Source organism: Ischnura elegans, chromosome 2 (genome assembly GCF_921293095.1).
Source record: "Ischnura elegans chromosome 2, ioIscEleg1.1, whole genome shotgun sequence".
In the NCBI taxonomy this organism is placed as follows: Eukaryota; Metazoa; Arthropoda; class Insecta; order Odonata; family Coenagrionidae; genus Ischnura; species Ischnura elegans.
This window is the reverse complement of record NC_060247.1, coordinates 141,339,160-141,359,844: the sequence shown is the minus strand read 5'-3', so window position 1 is coordinate 141,359,844 and position 20,685 is coordinate 141,339,160. Positions and strand designations below refer to the sequence as shown.

Below are 20,685 nucleotides of genomic sequence, written 5' to 3'. Positions count from 1 at the left end.
TAGATAAGATGCAATCTTTTTTGCATTCAAAATTGGTGGAGAGAAATGGTAATTAAACAGATTGGAAGGAAGTGAGTTGCTGAAGGCTATGTAAATACAAATTAAACAAAGTAACATTTGCCGGTATCCTCTCCTCTTTCTCCATTTTCCCTCTATTCTCCTTTACTATATACATATTCCCTGTACGCTATTGATGAATTGTCTTGTACATGCGGATGGCCTTTCGCAAGGTTTGGTGAGGCAAGGATTTCGTGCCGAAGTGATTTTTTTAATGGAGAAGCAACTAAAATAAACAGTGAATGTATTGACACGCTCTTCAGTTGAGAGTTATCTCTTTGGCGCTCCTCGATAGATGTTTGGGGGATATCTTCCCACATATGAAGATATTATGAAGTATTACTAGTGGGTGAAGATGGAAAAGATGCAAGAAAGATGAGAATTTGATCAATCGGTCCAGGAGATTGCCCATGTTGTCGCCGACAGAGTGGACCAAGTGTAGAACGACGCGTCTGGACCTGTAATGTCGAACCGCGGCATCCTCATGGCAGTTTAGAGATACCACACGAAATGTAAAAACATTATGAAGAGATTTAAGAAGAAAAATTCATCTGTTGTCCATCAACACTTGAAAAAATTTAAGGAAGATGTTAAAATATTGTTTGATTTTGCCCAATGTCTTCCAAAATTAGCCTAGTGTATTCGGAAGCCGAAGACGTATTAAAAATGAAGAAATATCATTCCTTTTAGACCAAAGATCAACCGGAGAACTAGTGATTGGGACCATTGATTGGAAAACCACAAAAGAATAGGAAGAAGGCTGCCAAAGAAAAAAAATGATAAAAACGGAGGAATCATTTGAAAAGAGGCCATCAACATCCTTTGCCCAGAAAATTTGTTCTAAACTCAAGTCTTAGTGCTCTTAAGTTCAAGATGACTCGCCACCTGTCCTCGACGATGAATGACAACCATCCTCCCGCCCATTCTCAAGTAGCTCGTCGCGCAACATCCTGAAGCTGCCTGTGACCTGCCAATCGGTGAAAAGGCACAACGTAGCAGGCGGTTTGCAGCAACCCTCGTGACTGGAGCGTTTGAAGACGTCGGCCAGGTCACACCTGAATATGCATCGATGATTGTCGACCGGAAGAAAATTGCGCGACAAAGGAAGAAATACAGAGAGCTTGCGACTTCAGAGGATATGGAAAAGCTTAGAGACCAACCGAGGATAACATTGTTCTTCGAGGGAAGAAAAGACAAGACGAAAATCAGGGAATTGTGCAGCAACAATGAAGTACGCATCACGACTCAACCGAAGAGCATGTAGTTATCCTTGCAGAACCCGGCGCACAGTGGTCTGGGGAGCGCTTTTTTCCGGACAAAAGTCGACTGTCCCATTTGTAGAGGTATATGATGGTGTTACACAACTTAAATATATCTTCTAATGCATGCATAATGGCTTTCTCAAAAAATAAATACGCATTCGCTATTTTTTATGAATAATTATACTACAACGACGTGTGATGCAATGGTGGTCTGAAAAACACTTACGCATTTATAAGTCGCCAAATCCAGTTTTACACGAATGAATGAATGTTTTCTCACTTAGAGATAATTACATGACCATTATGCTTTGGGGGGAGATATCTTTAATGAAAGTATTTCGTGGAATAATTAATTAATGAATCAATAATTAAAGGAAGCAAATGGATATGAGGAAGTAAAACAATTACTCCTCATCCGTAGTTTCTTCACTGTCTTTGTACACGGGTGCCGAGTCTGCGTTTGGGGATGAAAGCAGTCGTAGCACCAAAAGGATAGCACAGGTTTTTTTACCGAAAGAATTTCTTCTTAGGGAGGATAAAGACTTGCTGCCATTAGAGATCTGGCCCCTTTCCTGATGGACATAGTATACTGATGTTTAGTCAACTTTGCCTCAATCATTAAGCCTAATGCCTCGTCTGCATTGTAGGGAAGAACTACCTTGGTGTCAGATCTATGGATATTACAAGCTTGCCTTATTTTTCTGGCTCTACTGGGGCTTATATGAATTGCCTCATCTGCCATATGAGCTGCATCGCATTGTTTGTATGGAAGACTTGCGTTCGTCGCATAAACCAGCTCTTCAGTTGCTTTTGTGCCGAGCAATTCCGTGGTTCTCCTCCGCTTTGATCGCTCGCACAACGTTTCAAAATTCTTACACGGACGACTGAATGAACTACACACCTAAATAAAATCAGTATTTTGATAGGTAATACTCTCATTTACGTAAATGCTATAATATATCCCATCGATAACATTGAACTTACCCGAGGTAGAGGGTTGAGAAGTTTCCGAGCTCGTTATCTGGGGCTCGATTTTTTCCCGCCAAAAAGATCAATATCTGAATTAAGCCAAAGATTTTTGTTCTGCAAAAACACGTTTATTGTTCTACGGCTCTTTTCCCATCTCAGTGTCGCCCGAGTAATGAAAGAAAACAGCCAGTTTTGAATTCTTAGCTTCCTGTCATCTTTCACGTCCGACCTTCCTTGTGACCTTAGAATAAGACACAAAAATGATATGATACGCAAGCTATGGGTTAATGAATCCACTTAGTACGTTGCACCTCGGCATTAAATCACTTCCATCCACCTACCTAAATGTACTCATATAGATGCTTGTAACGAACGCTGTCCTTCTCGGCCCACTTCTCTCGTAAATTGAAAAAATATTCCTTCACGAGTGCCATGTCCGAAGACTGGTTCACAGAAAATAAGTATTCAATTTTCACTGAACAATTAGAGGAATCTTAACAATAGCTGGAGTTGTCGCACACTGGGAGAAGCCTAGTGGCAGCCGAATTGTAAGTTTAAGCCGTGTCAAATAGGCTATATTGTTGATGATATGGTCACTGAATCATGTAGTGTTTAGGCATGGATAAAATTGTTGCTGATAATATTAATTAATGAACCAATTACGTCTGTTCAGCTTATTAAAACAACTTGTCTGTTTCCACACTATTTTATTTTTACCGACCATGGTTTCGGCAGCTTGACAATGGCACAAGCTGCCGAAACCATGGTCGGTAAAAACAAAATAGTGTGGAAACAGACTAGTTGTTTTAATAAGCTGAATATCAAAGATTTCCACCGCATCACGCCGGACACTGTATCTTTTATTCAATTACGTCTGATAGAGAGACTCAAAACGGAGGATTTTATCAGCGTAAGCGACTTGCCGAGAGATAGCGCGCCATGGCGTTAGGATAGCCAGGCGTCTCTGTAACACATTTCGGCTTATAAATTAAAAAAAGGCAACTAAAGGCAGATAATTCTTTCTAAATTGCTTCAAGGATAGTATTTTCTTTGCATCCTATTACATGAGAACACAGTGGTAGAGCGTGGTTTTTTTATATCTCTAACTGTGAATAATTAAAATAAATATTTGCATATGATATTATAGCGCGCTGTCCTGACACCCCGGACGCTTTCATAACATTAATAATTAGGTTTATGGATCATAAAAAAGGTGAGTTTTCTAAAATAAATTCAAAAGAAAACAAAAAAATGGCAATTGGTTATGGTACTTATAAAGTTAAAAAGCCGTCAAAAATTTGAGAAATTACACTCAAACAACTTTCGCTAAAAACCACTCCTGTAATTCGAAAAATGGGCAGTAAAGGAAGATATAAAGATCTATTTACAATGGAATGATGTTTTGGCTTCACATATTAAGCATTTTTGGATAGTTTGAACGCAATCGAAAAATCGACTTTTGTCCGCCGAAAAGGGCATCTCAGACCACTGTGCGGCGGGGTTCATTTGGACATGCATAAACTGAAACAGGAGATACAGAATGGCTCGGAAACTCTGTCCTCGAATTAGTTGAAGCTGCTATAATTGACACGTCTTCCATACGGTGCATCGGTTGTGATGGATCACCTTCGAACAACGTGACCGGCTGGAAGGGAGGCGCAATATGTTTTATCGACGTGCGTCTCGGGCGTGCCTTGTATATTTAAGTGCCTTCTGCATTCAGATGAACTCCCTCTTCGACTTATAATGGAGAAATTTGATGGGCCAACGACGGGACCAAATATCAACATTGGGTCAATTGGTCGCCAACTAAAGACCTGTGCGCAGCTGCCTCTGATAAAATTTCAGACGATTGATCTTGGTCTACCTGATCCTGAACTAAATGCATCTCTCATCAGCAAATACCAAAATTATTCGCTGGACATGGCTCGTGGTATTTCCAGGGGATACATCCCACAAGAGCTGGCTGATCGCGATAATGGGGAAATGAATTACAGCAGACGGGGAATGACGGCCAACAGAGTGATCCGCGTTTTCATCGAAACAAAACGACCAAAAGTGGCTTTGAATTTAATAACAGAGACTATGATGAAACTCTATATTCCTATGTGGTTCACAATAAAGAAAAATTGGAAGATTACGGAAGCAGAACATATCTGGGAAATGCTTAAGACAATAAGACAATTCCGTAAAAATTATAGTTCTTGAGAAATTTATCCAGAGCAAAGCGTTCTTCGCTCATCCAGAAAACATCCTCATTGGTGAATGATGAAAGGGCCGAAGTGCGAAGAGTAGCCTTCCAAAGGATATTGCAGTCAAGAAAGACCTATTCGCCAGATGAAGGCATCAAGGCTCTTCACATCCCTGAGTAGTGTATTTATATCAGTTCATAGGCGGGCCGTAGGGAGATGAGGAGATCCTTACTCTAGGATGGGAGAGGGGAAAAATGTTGTTCTATATAAACGGTAGGGCGATCATGCCCATACGAGTACACCAAATTAAAATATATATTACCATTAATTAAGAAAATTTCAAAGTTTTTTACCTTTCTTTGCATTTTAATACCGGTGATTGTATAAAAAACGTGATTATTCGACCTATGTTGCTTACCTCGACTATTTCATACATGACTGGTGCAGAATCGGCTGAAAAAAACATTATAATCACGGCATTTATCGCCGAAATAGCGTAAAAAGATGGCATGTGTTGCGGGTTGCCTACGCTCAACATAAACTGCCCTGGTGCAACCGTAGGATATCAACCTACATGAACAAAATTTTTTCTTTGTTCAATATGTACAAATTCATAACTCATTTAGGCGTGAAGAAATCATCGATTTTGGTATTTTGAGACTTAGATTTTTATTATTGTATTAATTTCCGAGGTAAAAAAAACTCCTGTTCCGGAAATTGAGCATCGGATCGCCTACCTAATGGGACACTGCAAACACCACATTGCTATCCAAGGTTCTTTATTTCCCATGTAAACTTTTCTCAGACATTTATTTTGCAATCAAAAATATGATTAGCATTGCGGTCTGCTCATTGTTCCGAAGCCTAAGGTCCGAAGTTCGCTTCGGGGTATTTTTTTCTCATGGCCAGTTATGTGAATTCAGTTGCAAAGTTCGCGCTGCAGGTATTAAAATAATTGCCTAATGCAATGCAGATGCAAAGCAATGTAAATTTGATTGGTTTTCTTGTCTACAACGCCAACGAAAACAAGTTTAGATGTAAAACTTGTCAAATCACCATGACGCACATTTAATTAGTTTGAAATATTATTTTTAAAGACCCAATAAAAGAACTACCATAAGTTGAGCATCAACGCAATTAATCGATAAAAAATTCCTTTTTTTATTTTCACGGAAATAATGGAAACATAAAAATCAATATCTGTCTACTTAAGTAACTAGGCTAAGTTACACATGAAAATATTGTACAGTTGTATTGTTTTCATAAGTTTCATATATTTAATCAAATAACAAAGAGTGCGTGGGACCCATCACTTTAGTTATGCTAGCTAATTTAGTGCACTAATTAGGGTCATTAAAAATGCAAATTATCGCTTTTGTCCATCTTTTTAGTCGCATTTTTTTACATAAGGCGCATATTTTGAAAATATTTACAATTTAGAACATTTTATTTATTTTTTGAAAAAGTGTTCAAAATTTGAGTGTATTTTTCGAAAGTTTTAAGTTTATGTCGTGGAAGCCTTGGGAACGAAAAGAGTTTTTAAATTGGTTGAATATTTAATGAGATGCTGAAACTTAATTCTGTCCATGACTCGGCAAGCCACAGAAACAATAATTTTCGCTCCAGTAATATGGTACAAATCCTATTTCCGTTCGCACTGTTCGAAGCAAGTTTTTTTTCGAGCAGCGCGCCGCATATTTCACAACTTGCTTGTGGGAATTAGAAAGTCTTTTTGGTGGATCCATCCATCCGCCGTTGGAGTGCCAATCGATGCAGTATGCAGGGTACGTGTGGTGTTTCCCGTGAAATGTTCTCTCATCTGAGAGAGAGCCAGCGAAGGCCATCCATTAAGCCATCTTTTTCTGATGCTGAGCGCTCTTCATGTCCTTGACCCGTCACCCCTCACCTTTCCATCTCCTTAACAATCCCCATTGTGTAGCAACCCGTTTTTTTATCTGCCTCGAGTGTAACGTAATCATAGAAAAACAATATTAACTTTCCGAGTTACAAAAAGCTTCCTTCCAACAGTTCGTAAATAGTGTGGTACCAAGTGATAAGGGTCCAGTAAACTATGATATATAAGGTATCATTTTTATGATAAATTGAATATATAGTCCGAATGAGTGCGCTCTGATTTCTATTTCCTCCTGAGATAGCTCCACGGAAGGAATTGCAAGAGTGGCGCTGATGATGATAGTGGTGATTGGGGAAAACTGCGAGTGAAACAGAAAGAACACTGGCTTTCGTGCGGCTTCGAACAAAAGACGACCAGATGATTTGGATAGGGAGAGAGAGAGAGCTTGTTCGTGCACATTTCGTTTGTTTGCATTGCGCGTGGATTGGCCCGCAGGGCAGCGCAGTGTGAAATTGGAGGAAATGCAGAGCGTTGACTGCTCTATCGTGTGCCTTGATTTGACCTTTGTTCACTGGGTCGTTGATTGTTTTTTTGTGTTCTTGTGAGAGATCTACTGGTGTCTCCATGCGTCCTGAAGGCGTGTACTTTCTTCAGAATAAGGAGAGGCATGGAGTTTACAGAAATACGTATTATAAAATCAAGTATCACCAACTATCAAGCCAAGAGTGGGAACTAGGATTTAATCTATGCGAGTGCACGGCGCCGCATTTCGTCCGTAGGTCGTCTTAATTATCCCGTGGTGTTAACATAAAAGCGTCAGATGAAGTGAAGTATTTAGTATTTATGACAACTTCAAGCATATCATGAATATGCAACATGTACAAAAATATTTGTGGCAGAGCCGTGAAGAAGGTAGGATTTTCGGATAAAAAAGTCCATGGGAAGTGCTGTTTCGCTCTCGTCCGGGCGCTCATTGAATATGCAGCGACCATATGGGATCCGGCGTACAAAGACTTAATCCGTGAATTTAGTAAAATACTAAGGAAAGCTGCCTGATTTGTCACAGTACTGTAACGGGCGTACAGAAAGTGTTATAAAGATTTTAATCGGATTAGGCTGGGAGCGTCTAGAGACACGGAGGCTGTGCTTCGATCGATGGAAAGCAAACGAGAATATGAGATATTCATAACGATACGGAGAGCATCATTCTAGAACCGTATTTTGTTTATTAGGAGAGATGCTGTTCCGAAAGGATAGTTATGGAGATATGTTTTCCCCCAGCCATGCGGGGTGGAATGCCGCCACCTTTCTGTTTGAAAGGAGATGGCTCATTTGGTGCCTCCCACAGTATCATTGAATTTTGCCAAAATTGTTGTATGCTCCTCGTACATATAGTCTTCTTCACATCAAATCTATAGCAACTTCAGGACAAAATTTTAGCTTATGAAATGAATTTGGCGTAATGTGGAGTCTGATTACGTTTTAGTAGTACTGTTTGAAGCGACCATTGTTTGTTTTTTTTTTATTATTTCCAACGAAAAAATCGTTCCTACTTTTTCATCCAATGGCCCTTAATTATATTGAAGTTGCAAATGTCACTGTTTTTCCTCCGCTCTAAGCTTCTGTCCGACCACCTTGAACACACTGTCTATATTTGCTCTGCGCTTTCGGCTCTCCAATAACGTCCTTTGAGGAACCCTTTCATTTACGCATCATAGTTTTCAAATCTCACTGAATCATCTTGCAGAAGGGCGGACCATATGAAAGAGAAACGCGTTTTCTTAGGCGGACTATCGTTGTGTTTTTTGACGCTCTCACAGATACGAAATTGCGCCCAATAGGTTGGTTTCGAAGGCGGCCATCCCCGCTGTCCATATGGGCTCTTGCGGGCGAAGAAAGCGGCGCGCAGCGGGGCTTCTTTTGTTAACGGAGAAAGTATAATAATTCGAGTCATGTAAACCCATGAAAACTTGACCAAGGTGGCTTATTACCCTAGAAAGCGTTTCGTCCGTGTCGAGCTACTTCTCTCGATGCGCTGCCAAAGTCTCATCACGCGATCGGCGTCCACTCCCGAAATCTTACACGTTGTTGTCACCATAAAAAGCATTCTTAAAATATTTTACGTGTATATATTCTTGAGCGGTGATGTTTTATGGATCAGAAACTTGGACAGTCAGAAAAGCGAGAAATGTGGGGAAAAGTTGAGATCTACGGCCTCGTACTACTTACACAATATGAAATTTTGAATTGCACACTGTCATGGTTTCCGGGTTTCTACCGCGTCCATTGATGTCTGTTTTGTCTAGATGTCTGTGGTTTGATCTTAATATGTACATTCCTCTTTTTATCTGAATATGCTAGCGGGATTTCCAGCGAAACGGTCGTCATTAGACAAGATTGAGACCCCAAGGGGAGTTCTTAGAAGGACACTGGGGCCGGAACCCAGTACTACAACTGATACGCCCGCGCAACCAGGGAGGGGAGTGGAATGGGAGGGAAAAAGGATGGAGGCGCCGCCGTGATGGCCGCCCTGTCGACGCCTCTGGGCTAGGGATAGGGCTGGAAGGGTGGGATAGGATAATGCCCTCGCCGCCAAGAGGGCGAGCAGGGGCCACTACCAGCGAAACCATACTTTATTAACGATTTTGGAAGATATTACAATAAATAAGTAAAATCTAAAGATCAAATCGTTGGATAGGTCGTCATTAAACATCAAACAACGCGGTGGGAAACCATGGCAGCATCTACTAATCGCCTTGGAAGCTTACGCAATCAATAGACTCTGACGGCCATGAAAATTAATTATTTTAACGTTCGTTCCATTTCCATGCTAAATCACGTTGAGTGCGGCCATTTGAGTCTGTATTTCATGTTGTGAAAAAAAATTGGTAGTGGTATAGAATTAAGGTAACAGTTGATCAGATGCTACCTGTGGAGCATGTTCCCCGATGGTAACGAGGCTTGGACGTTGACAGCAGCAGAGAAGTTAAGAGTGGAAGCATTCGAAACGTGGTGCTACAGAAGAATGATGAAGATAAAATGGATCGACCACGTAGGTAATGAGGAAGTCTAATTCAAGAAGAGTGCGAGAAAAAACCTTAAGGAGAAGACGGAACAACTTGGTTCTCCACATTACGAGTCATGATGGCCTGATGAAAACAATCGTGGGAGGACAAGTGGAAGGGAAGAAGGGCAAGGGACGGCCCCAAATGAGTTACATGGGTCTGATTATTCAGGATGTAAAAGAAATACGTCGCTACGGAAAGGCTAGCGGATAGGAGGGAGGAATAGAGATATGCATCAAAACACTCATAGAAGTGTTGACTGATAATTATGAAAAAAAGTTGTCCAGAAAAGGCTTGAAGCCGTCCCTTTCCTCTCGTGGCCCAAAATACCTATGCAGTCACTCGCCTTTTCCAAATATCATTCCGCGAAAGCAATGGCGCAGCGAGGGGGGGAGGGGGGGGGGGATTGAGGGATAAAAACCGCCCAGAGATGAGAGAAATTTTTAAGTTTAATGCATTTTACTTAATTGAATCAGTATTACTTATAGCATAGTGTTAAGATTAATCAAATATCCCTCAGAAAGCCGTAAAACTCGCCATTTTGAACCATTATTCTTAAAACATTTCTGAAGGACGGCCCCTGCAATTCCAGCTTACCCTGGCGGGTATGCAATACCCCCACACTCCTAAGTATTGATTTCGCCTTAGCCTTAGCCTTAATTCATAGCTGCACCCCCGCGCGAAAAGTGCGCGCACTCAATTGATTCCAGAAACGAAGACCACTCTAGATATTTTAGCGTGTTTTTGATTCGATTTCCTGCTTTTCCATAGAGTATCCGAACAGTTTTTTGAATTAGCTCTGAATTTAGGTGAAATTTATGGTATGTTTCGTTCTTTAGTCTTTATTAAAGATCAATATTTCTTCAATATTTTGAGAATTGAGGCATCATTGAAGGACCGGGTTATGGTAGAGTTTAGGCCTTTTCTGAGAGATGAAGTCATCTTTCCCGAAGCATTGCGATATTTTGTTTCAAGTTAAACCAGCCAAGTAGAAACCCGATGTATCGTTCAAAATTATCTAATGGGGAAGCGCGAGCTCTGTATGTTTTGGAATCCTGAGCATTATCGCCGGCTAAGTCGTGGTCGGATGAGCAAGCATATGTTCGAAGCAGCATCCGGTTATGCCACGTCCTCATTGATTACGAACTTGATGGAAATTTCTAAATGTATCTGTGGTCCTTCCGTGTTTTTTCCTCCCATATGTCTTAACGGAAATGATTATGGGATGCATCTTACATGACTCTTGGATGAGAATGAGTTGAGATCATGCCTTGCGAATGTTTCAAGATTCTAAATTTTCCTTTTAAAGCTGTTAATGTTTCCGGTGGCACTGTATATTTGATCCCTTGTTCAGGCAATCGAGTTATCCTTGCGGCAGAAGAATTGTACGTATCGATGAATAAATTAAATTCCACTGATCGGACACAAAAGCAATGCTTCAACCCCCGGGAAAACCATAGTACCTTTTTTTACACACACCCTGATTTTTCCAAAAATTTAAAATAAAGTGCCCTGACCGTTGTGATTAATATCTTCCTCCTTTGGAAAAAAAACTCGGGATCAGATACCCTGATATCAGTTCACAAGTTTTTCACTATGAGCAACTTCGATCTCGAACGGAAGTAATTTTCTGTCCACAGCGTAACTGAAAACCAAATTAGGGAACGAGATTGTCGATTTCTATTCGTTGGTATATGCTAGCCAATCATGTTCGTCTCGTAACTTAACTATTAATAAACTTCTTTCTTAGGTGTCGTATTTTTTATCAACTCCAGTGACGTTTCCCCTCGCGGTTCTCCAGGGTGTAACGGTTTAATCAATTGTTGTGGTTAAGGGGTACGTTTATGTAGGGGTTGACATTTTAAAATTAAGGGACTCTGTTTTTCGCTGAGCATCAGTCCCTGGTCTCTATTTAAATTATTCTGGTGGTTTTTTTGTAGCACGAGAGGGGAAAAATTTGTGGAATTGATACAATAATACACGGAAAGTACCCAAAAAATAAATTTATTTGTAATCAATGAACCCCCGAAAGCTTCAATCAATCAGTGAATCTAAACTCCCCTAGCCAACGGTGCAAGTGTGTTTGGAGGCTGATAAAATGAACTGCATTCTTTCTAAAAGTGTAAGCGGTGAACTTAACCACTGGAGAGAGATAAATATGGACACTTTGAATGTAAATGCCATGGATGCAGAATGAAAGGAAGACATCTCTTCACGTGTCAACTCCAAACGAGGATTGCCGATTTCTTAGACGCGACGCGATAAAAATGTATAGTTTTAATATTATCATCGACCGCCTGAACCCTAAAGTTTAAAGTGTATTGAAAGATCAGGCGTATTCGAATACAAACCTCGATAGAGACTACGCCGTAGTAAATACGGCCGTTTCGGTAAAAATAAACGATTAAGATAAATTCCAGCGTTAGGAAAGCGAAATTCATAGCTTATATTTCCTGAAGTTTATGGTTTTCCTAATCGTGGGAATCGGCTACAAATTACCTGTTAAGGCGACCCGTATGTCACTCAAAACTCCCCCGAAACAAATTTATGGCTGCGTGTGTGGTCCATGACTGCTTATTCAACGAGTTAACTCGCTTATCTCGCAGCTAATATCAGTATCTATAAGTCGACCCACCATCCGCAACCCGGTGGACGCACTCGGTGGCTTGGAGTATTAGAATGCTCAAAACACCGGAAGGATGTTTGATGAGAGGGGGAGAGGAAGGGAAAGAATGGAATTGTTGATATTTATATATTTCTTTTGTTTTTGACCTCTTTTTTATGTTTGAACATGAACTCCTGAGGTTTAAGAAATTTGAAAATTTATCAGGCCCTACTCGGATTGCGTGAGAGAAATGGGAGTAAAAGATATGTTTTGTGTCCTCTATGTCTAGACAGTGACCAATAATTTGTCTATAAATTATCTCTCCGACAAAATGGGAAGCTATCTGTAATAATCTACATTAATGGCGTCATCCACTCAGACCCTAATTCGCATTTTTTCAAAATAATTCGGTCGATATAAAGGTAAGATGAGTTATAACGAAAAAATATATTTTTTATCCAGCCATTATCTCAGAAGTTCTTGTTTCGATGTAAAAAACGGTTAAGTTGACGCCAAGGCCGTTATGAGTTGGTGACGTCACTTGAATTAAGGCTCGTTAACTTATTCAGGGAGAGCATCTCATTAGGGGATGACAGTAGTGCAAACGGCAAGTGAGAGATGGATATCATATGGATGCGCAAGGTCTTGGAGCTTCAATGAAGCGGTGACCCTCTCGACAGGCGTGATCAACTTATCTCGGTTTTGGGTTTAGGCCGTCGATTTCCACCCGGATAAGTTGGGAGCATATCGAGGGACGGAAAAATACGGGTCTGTTTATTTCTGAAACACTATCACGATCAAAAATTTAAAAAAAATGATGGAATAGCCCATTCCTGTTTTGGTTGTGATGCATCCCGTGTTGACCTGGAAGGCGCGTTGAAGTCGTCTCATCAAGTGGTGGAGAGGCGGGGTTGCGGGTCGACTTGTTTTTTTGTCTCCGAGATGGCGTCCTTGCCAACGGCTGACCGGATACGCGAGGTCGCCGCACTTTTTTGACCACTCGTCCTTCGCTCGAGATATCCAGGACATGAACGGTTTATTTTCGATTCCACCCTTTTTACTCGCCACTTCAGCACCTCCCTTCGGAGCACTTCGGAGTTAAGAGTGAATGTGAAGCACGTTGCCATGGGGATTGCGGCCATATTATCCGAAACCTTTATTAAATGCGCGAATATTTCAACAAATGGTTCTCCAGTCGGCCGCAAGATATGCTGTAAACCAGCGCACATTTAATTTGGTTATGCTGACGTCAGAACGGTCCGAATTTCACGGTGAAATAAACTATAATTAGGGCTATTAAACGAAATTTGAATTCGCGATGGTATAATCAATCGACATCATGACGTGTCAAGTCCATTCCTCGCAAGTGAAAATCCCATGTGGACAAAATTTGATTTATGTGCATCGCCCATCGCGTCGCAGGGGTTTTTGAAATCTCTGCGACGCACAGTGGGCTGAAATCGAAAAAAGCTGGACAAAACCTCGAAAATGGTTTTTTTGAGTATGGAAGTTGAAACTTTGCACAGTTGTTGCCAACACATTAGTGCATTTTTTGACGCAAAATATTTTTCATAGGCTAATTTTTTATATAAAATACATAGCCTCAAAGTGAAACAAATTTGGCGCAAATTGCCCGCTTTGAATTTTTTTCGAAATTCAGCATGTTTAAACTAATGTCACACCTTTAGTAGTAATTCAATAGCAACAAAAATTTATAAATCTGTTAAACGGTTTGTTATCATCGATTACCATCAACTTTCACGACTTAGTTGTTGTATTTGTGACCAATACGATACAAAATGGCGGACCCTGTTTTTCGTCGAATTTTTGTGTTTATGTAGGATTTTAAAAAAAGGATCACCGAGTTACCTCGAGATATTTACACCACATATACAACAAAGTATATAGATTATGATAATCGGAAGTACAGCTGCGACCACCTGCGACGCCGAAATTAAGATCGATTTTTCGAACGTGCGGCATCGCCCGTAGCTGGCTGCTGGCCACGGGAATTGCCGTACTCGACGGATGTTGGATAGTGAATCATTTTAAGCAAATTTATTGAATAAAAGCTATGATATATTATTACTGCATTTATTTTCCTTTTGTTGTAACCCGATTTCTTTACTGTCTTGTAATATTTATCGCCGATGCAGTACAAAATGGCGGACGCTAATTTCAGTAACATTTTTGCCCGTGTGTGGCTGTATAAAAAGGAGGACACCGAGTTGCTCTCAGATATTTACATCGTAATTGCATCAAGCCTTTTAGAGTCCTCATCCACGGAAATAATCTGCGACCGTTGGCAACAAACTAAATAAAATCGATGTTTTTACCGTGCCGCGTAGTCCGCGGCTGCTCCCTGCGCTCATGGATTGTCGTGACGCAGCGTACATTTTAAAGCGCTATGAATGCAAAACCTTTGCTGAGGATGTATTTAATGTTTTTATTAACTCTATAGGCTTTTAGGCTTCTTTCTCAGTCATTCCATTTTTGATAAAAGGTTATCAATGAATATTTAAATGAACCCTATGTACATGTAATAGCATCACTCCGAGTCGGTTGATGAACTGTCGCTATCACTTCGAGGCTGCAGGATTCCTGGGTCAAGTCCGCCTGGGTAGGTTACCCCGGTCCAGGGCATGGTTGTTTGTGTACGTTTTCTGTTACATACGTTGAACACCCCGGTGTAAAATGGCCAATGAAAGCTGTATCCGGTGGTTTTAGAATAAAATAAAAAAAAATAAAATAAAATATTCAGTCTTTCGACCGTAGAAGCTAAAAGTTTACGTTTAAACTGTGTTAAATAATTAATTCATTGTTGTGGCCAAACAAACAATGATTAAAACGGTATATGACACGACCCAATGGAGCTTCGGCGTACAATTGCCTAAAGTTCCGCGTTCTACCTTTTTTTGCGGCGACACTAATCCACACTCATGAGTTTTTTCCTTGCAAGTATTCAATATTTATCTGGTAAATTACACAAAACATGAGCCCTTCCAAGCCTGTATCATCGTATATTTTGTGTTAATAAGGCCAGTTCGACTCGATATAGGTAAATAATGGTCCTCCATGATGGAAAATTAGGCAGCCGGAGTCCCAAAGCCAAGGTAGCTGGCCGTGGCGTCTCACCGACCATATAGCCGAGGTGTGCCTCCACCCGGGCGGCGGCCAGTCGTATAAATGGCTAGAGACAGTTACTGCGGTGCCTTCGGCGGAGTTCTGCCGTATGCGGTTCGTAATCCTAGCGAAAAAATCCTAACCATCCCAATCCTAAGCTGTCATCTTGGGGAACGGAGGCATCCATCTCCTCCTACTCCTAGTTCTGTCTTCCACAGATAGCCACCCCCGAGATGTCGCTATCGCATATGCGTCTAGCGAAATCTCCTCTTCCTCCACAATTCCTTCCAAAACCGTTCGCTCCTCCGCCTTGTACCCCTCCTGAGAACGCAGAATACTCGTAGTTGGAGTCTTAATAAAAACACGCCCGCTTTCAAGCAATAGGGAACTTGCATATATTTCAGATATAATCAATAGCCCCAAAATTATATAAAAATATATGTTTGCATACCTCGGTGAAAGTTTTTTTTATTATTTTATGACGTGGTTTGCAATATATAATGCATCAAAGTTCACGAGAATTTTCAAATGCAAGTGAGAATCGAAAACGCCCGATGATTGGCTGGTAGAAAAATGACGTCATAGTTCAGTACTAGGAGGCACGGCCATAGTAGAGGTTGCATACTTACCAATATAACAATACCAGCGACGGCGTGGTTATGATTAATTTATTGAAGTGCAGACGTATCGGAGTTGTTCATTGTGACTTGAGGGCTATTATTTGATATATTTCTCCTCCATTGAAAGCGATAGATTGCGTAAAGATGAAGGAACATGGTTATTCCTAGGCTGATCCTAGCAAGCTTCCTGTTACTGATTCCATCATGATAACAGGGTATTTTAGTGAAACTGTAGACTTCGTCGGCGCCAAAAGTCGATGCCGAGAAATGGAAAGGTAGCTGATGTGCATCTGAAATGTTTTATAGTTCATAACAAAGTGAGACTTGCGTATAATATTGGCGAAAGCGTATACTCATGTGAAATGTGTATTCTTTTGGCAGTCCGGTAGAGAGTCTTATGGTGAACTTATTTCCACCTCGAAGCTATCGATGATACTTTCAACTTAAAAATACCTTGCCTGGAGGGCGACAGGAAGCTCCGAGGAAGCCAGACTATCAATGTTTCAATTTAGTAGCGATAATATAGACGAACTTCCAACACAATCTACCATCTTGTGACTCAAAAACCCTGAAGCCACTTCCTATTCTGCAGAAAGAATCGGTCAATCGCACTTCGATCAATATATTAAACACAACGTCTTCAGGTGTTAAGAAGTTACTTTTGTAATGAAATCCTTCCTAAATTAGCATTAAAATGTGAATGTTTCCCAAACAGAGTCTTTAATACATTTTGGGAGCTTTTCTCACGATATATCTGAAACCTACTCTAAAGGCAAGCTCATCGTCATTGCGATCGGTTGTCACTTAAAAATTCCGTATCGGAAATCCTAGAGGGATGACCTTCGACGATGACCATGATCACCTGCAGTCTCACTATCACTGGAACCCGTGGTGAAAATATCATCCCAATCCAATTTCTATTTGGTTTTAACTGGGGAAAGAGCAGCATAGAACTGCACATTCTTTGGGCAACTTTGGGTTTGACTTTCCCTCAAACACCCCATTTCCCCTGTGGTGCACATTAGTCCTATCTTTTTACGATGGCCTGACAACCTTTAAATGGATCCTTGGTTTATCCTGACAACCAACTAAATGGAAATTGCTGATCCACACGTCTTCCTCTATCTCCACAGTTTCCAAATCAAGGGCCGCGGAACATTCCTCTTGTAACTCAACTTTTTCTGAAAAGCAAGCAACGGCGTAGAATAAAATCAAAGAATGCTGCGATTCATTTTTTTGTGACCACCTCTGGATTCCATTCTTTTTCCATCTACAACTTCCTTTATCTTTCGGGGTAAACTATGGGACAAGATAATGTTTAAATATTTTCATTAATTTGTAACAAAATATAAGTTATAAAAATACCCAAAAGCCATTTTATTAATCCGCACTGATAAGTGTAAATTAATGTGGAAGATGAATGCTGTAGACGCAGTAGTTTTCCTTGGGTTGAGTTGCAAAGTTCATGAAGTTGACAAAACGGCTAATTTTTCGGTGCGCGGAGTCATTTATTGCACTGGCCGTGTCTACATTTTTGAATTTTTTTGTAATAAAATAAATCAGAATTTAGGATACAATTGTCTTTAAAATGACGTATATTTCATTATTATAGCATTCAGTGAAGCCAGGATATAAATTTGCAAAGTACAGCGGCACATCATTTTGACGCCGACAGTAGAAGAAAACGCTGTCTTGTTGGCTGGCACTCGAATGCATGAGGATCAGCGTTGCTCTATATTTTCATATTTCCTCCCTTGATTTTAAACATCATGGAATTTTCTATGTCCTTCCGTAAATGAAATTGAACAAGTGCCATAAATAATTTGAGTCCATCGTAACCATCGAGAAACACCTATCTCGATTTTTGTTGTGAAGTTGAGTTTTTATTCTACGGCGGCCGAATTATCGAAAAATTTCAGTTTCAAGTTATTCAGTCAATGAAATATGGAAATATTATTTATATCAAAGTTATCTTCGCTCACATAGCACACGGGTTTATCATTCCGTTTATTATACTCTTATTTTTCCGTAACGCTCATCCCGACAGACGGTATGCATCGAGGCTTTTCTTCTAATTTCCTCCGTGGGAATGCATACGAAAATTTTTTCTGGGGTGTTATTGCACAGAGGAAAAATGCACCACTTGTAATTTTTCCTTACTTTACCCATGTTCTCCTTTAAACGCAACGTGGCTCTTCCAAACCTGCAGTTTGGGCTTGGATCTTGGACTCCTATTGAACTATGACGTCACGGCCAAAGATTAGTGGGGGCGGTATTTTTTAGCCCGCGAAACTCGGGAGACTTTTGGGAGTCAATTTCTAGTGTATAAACTGAATTTTAAGCGGAAAAAAGTATATTGCGGTACTAAGTGTTTACTGTAGTATATCAGCATACTGTTTATAAAAAGTATGCAATTTCCATATTGGTCTGCCATGAAGAACGGACGATCTGCAGAGCAACGTTTTCCATGGTAGTAGTAGTGTTGTTGTTGGTGGGAGGCCTCAGCCAATGCCGTCTTATCTTAAGAAGGCATTGCCTGAGACCCTGAAATCTATGGCAATGGATGATAGGGTATTTTAAATTGATTGTTGCTTTTAAATTGAACATGATCTTAGCATTCATACGTAACTGTGTTTGAAAACAAGAGGAATGTCGTGGTAAAATGCTTCAATATCTCTTTGTGTTCTCTGCAAACTGCGCTGTTATGAATACTTGGTGGAACCGAGTCGTCAAATATCTCCAGCGCGCTTTTGTAACGAATTTGTTTCGTGTCCTAACACCCTGCGCCTCACACCTGTAGAGACGGCTTTCGGGATAGCCTGAAGGCTCACAATCAGATGCACTCATACTTGGGTCTTCTGAGCATTTTCCGTTTATAAGTGTTGCTGATTTTTAATGCGTATTTCAATGGCTTGTTTTATTTTTCGCAGGCGGCCGGGTGCAGCGGTGGCCACGTGCCGTGGCGGGGATAGATGGGCGGGCCCTTGCGAGCAGAGGTGCGTGGACACTTTGATCGGACCCCTTTGCTCCTGCTGGCCTGGATTCCGACTCTCAGCCAACGACCGGGTCTCCTGCAGGGGTGAGTCTGAAAATATGCCATATCATGAAATGAAAACTGAATAGCACCACCTTGGTTTAGACGACTGAATGTGAGAAACTAAAAAGACAAAATGGATTTATAGCGGACTACTTACGTTCGATATTCAAATGAAGACACGGGCATAATATTTAATGGAGGTTTTATTTTATTATGTAGGCTTCTATTTTTCCGTCGACAACTTCGCGAGCTGTTCGCGAAGGAAAATCGATGGCCATGACCCATCCCCAAATCGAAATCCTGGAAGTGCCAAGAGGTCGAGAGAGGTCCGGAAACTGGTCCCCCCTCCACTGAGCGTGTGACCCTGCCCTGGGCTGACTTGAACCAACCTTTGAGTTTTGTCTCTGAGTGAGTGACCCCATTCGCAGACAAGCTGATGACGTCACGCACTCTTACCGAGCGTGTCACCGCGTCTCGATTTCTCCTCGGTCTTTTTGGGTCTTGCGTGGTTCTTTTTTGTTTACAATGTCGTAAGCGATTCATTTCCGTAATTGGTGCTTCTCTCGGAATGTGTGAATGAGCCGAAACTCTAATTACGGCAACTACTCATGAAAAGTGGGTGGCAACTGTATGGTTTTTTACTTAAAACCCATGAGAACATGGCAAGACAAGGAAGACTTTTTTTTCATTGTAGCTCATATTTCCTTTCCATTGAGTTCTTCTAATGAATTGCGATTTCAGGTGTAAATGAAAGACCCCGTTACGGAAGTAAAGTAAAAATTATTGTATAAGTCTAGAGGCTAGTAAGCAAGTTATCGTATGAGAATTTGTCAAGAGACGTAACAAGGGAAAGAGATAAATGTAGGAGGCCTGTGAATGCCTTGAAACTATGCCTTGACCGGGAAGTCAAAGACAAGTGCATAGTATCAAGTATCTGGCGTATAGGGCAGAAGCTGTGCGTTGGACACGCGGTCCCTTAATAATATATAATAATAGTAAATGAAGTAATAATGGTGATACGGCTCCGTTACAGCATGTGACACGTTGATAAACTAATATGAGCTTTAATTGAAGATGAATGCATATTTGGCAATGAATTTTGATGGACTAAATATTCTAATACATATGTACCCCCTAGGTGAAATATTTTGGACTTATTATATTACGCTTCAACAATAAAGGCTCGCGATTGGAGTTTTAATGTTGCCGAAAGAATTTGGACGGATGTATGACGACTTTATACCGCATTAATTCCCCGGGACCCGAGACCCGGAAAGAGTACGCTAAAGCATTCGAGTGGGCAGTAGCTCTCTGTGGATCAGAAGTTTGGACCATTGAAAAAAGTGATGATAAAAGAATCCAGAGGCCTTCGAGACGTGAGGCTGAAGATTAAATGGGGATGGGGTGAGAAATGAAGAAGCATACAGGGGAATAGGAGAATAAGTGACGAAGTGGATCACTGTACTACGCCAAAGAAGAACACTGTAGATAAGTCACGTAGTGAGACACAGCTATTACGTGGGAAACACAATCGGAGGAAAAAAAGATGGAAAAGTCCCTAGAGGAAGACGGAGCAAGTACCCAGGACAGGTCAAGAGGGATACGGGGAAGAAGGGCCTCTGGGAGGTTATGGAACTAGCTTGGGATGGGAATGAATGCAGGGCCTCAGTGTCTACACCTGCGAGGTATTTTACAAGGCAACACAAGGGTTTGTGGCACGGGGTGATTCCACACCAGGCAAACAGAACTCACATCCTATCCTTAATCAGACACGCGCTCGCTTGCCGGACGCAGGCCAAGCACGCGGTACAGCAAGATGCGGTCAGCCTAGAAACTAGGAGAAGGCTAAGGACACAAACATGCTACCATGCAAATAATACTATCAGTTAGTAATAAAACG

At 41.0% G+C, this 20,685-nt stretch overlaps 1 protein-coding gene across 2 annotated transcripts in view; it reads left to right on the top strand.

The window, feature by feature from the left end:
• LOC124154711 overlaps positions 1-20,685 on the top strand; it is a 143,965-nt gene that overhangs the window by 53,691 nt on the left and 69,589 nt on the right. For both annotated transcript variants that reach the window (XM_046528594.1, XM_046528596.1), the window contains exon 2: positions 18,679-18,827. In XM_046528594.1, the coding sequence (XP_046384550.1) occupies positions 18,679-18,827 (149 nt within the window). The remainder of the gene's footprint in view (positions 1-18,678; positions 18,828-20,685) is intronic.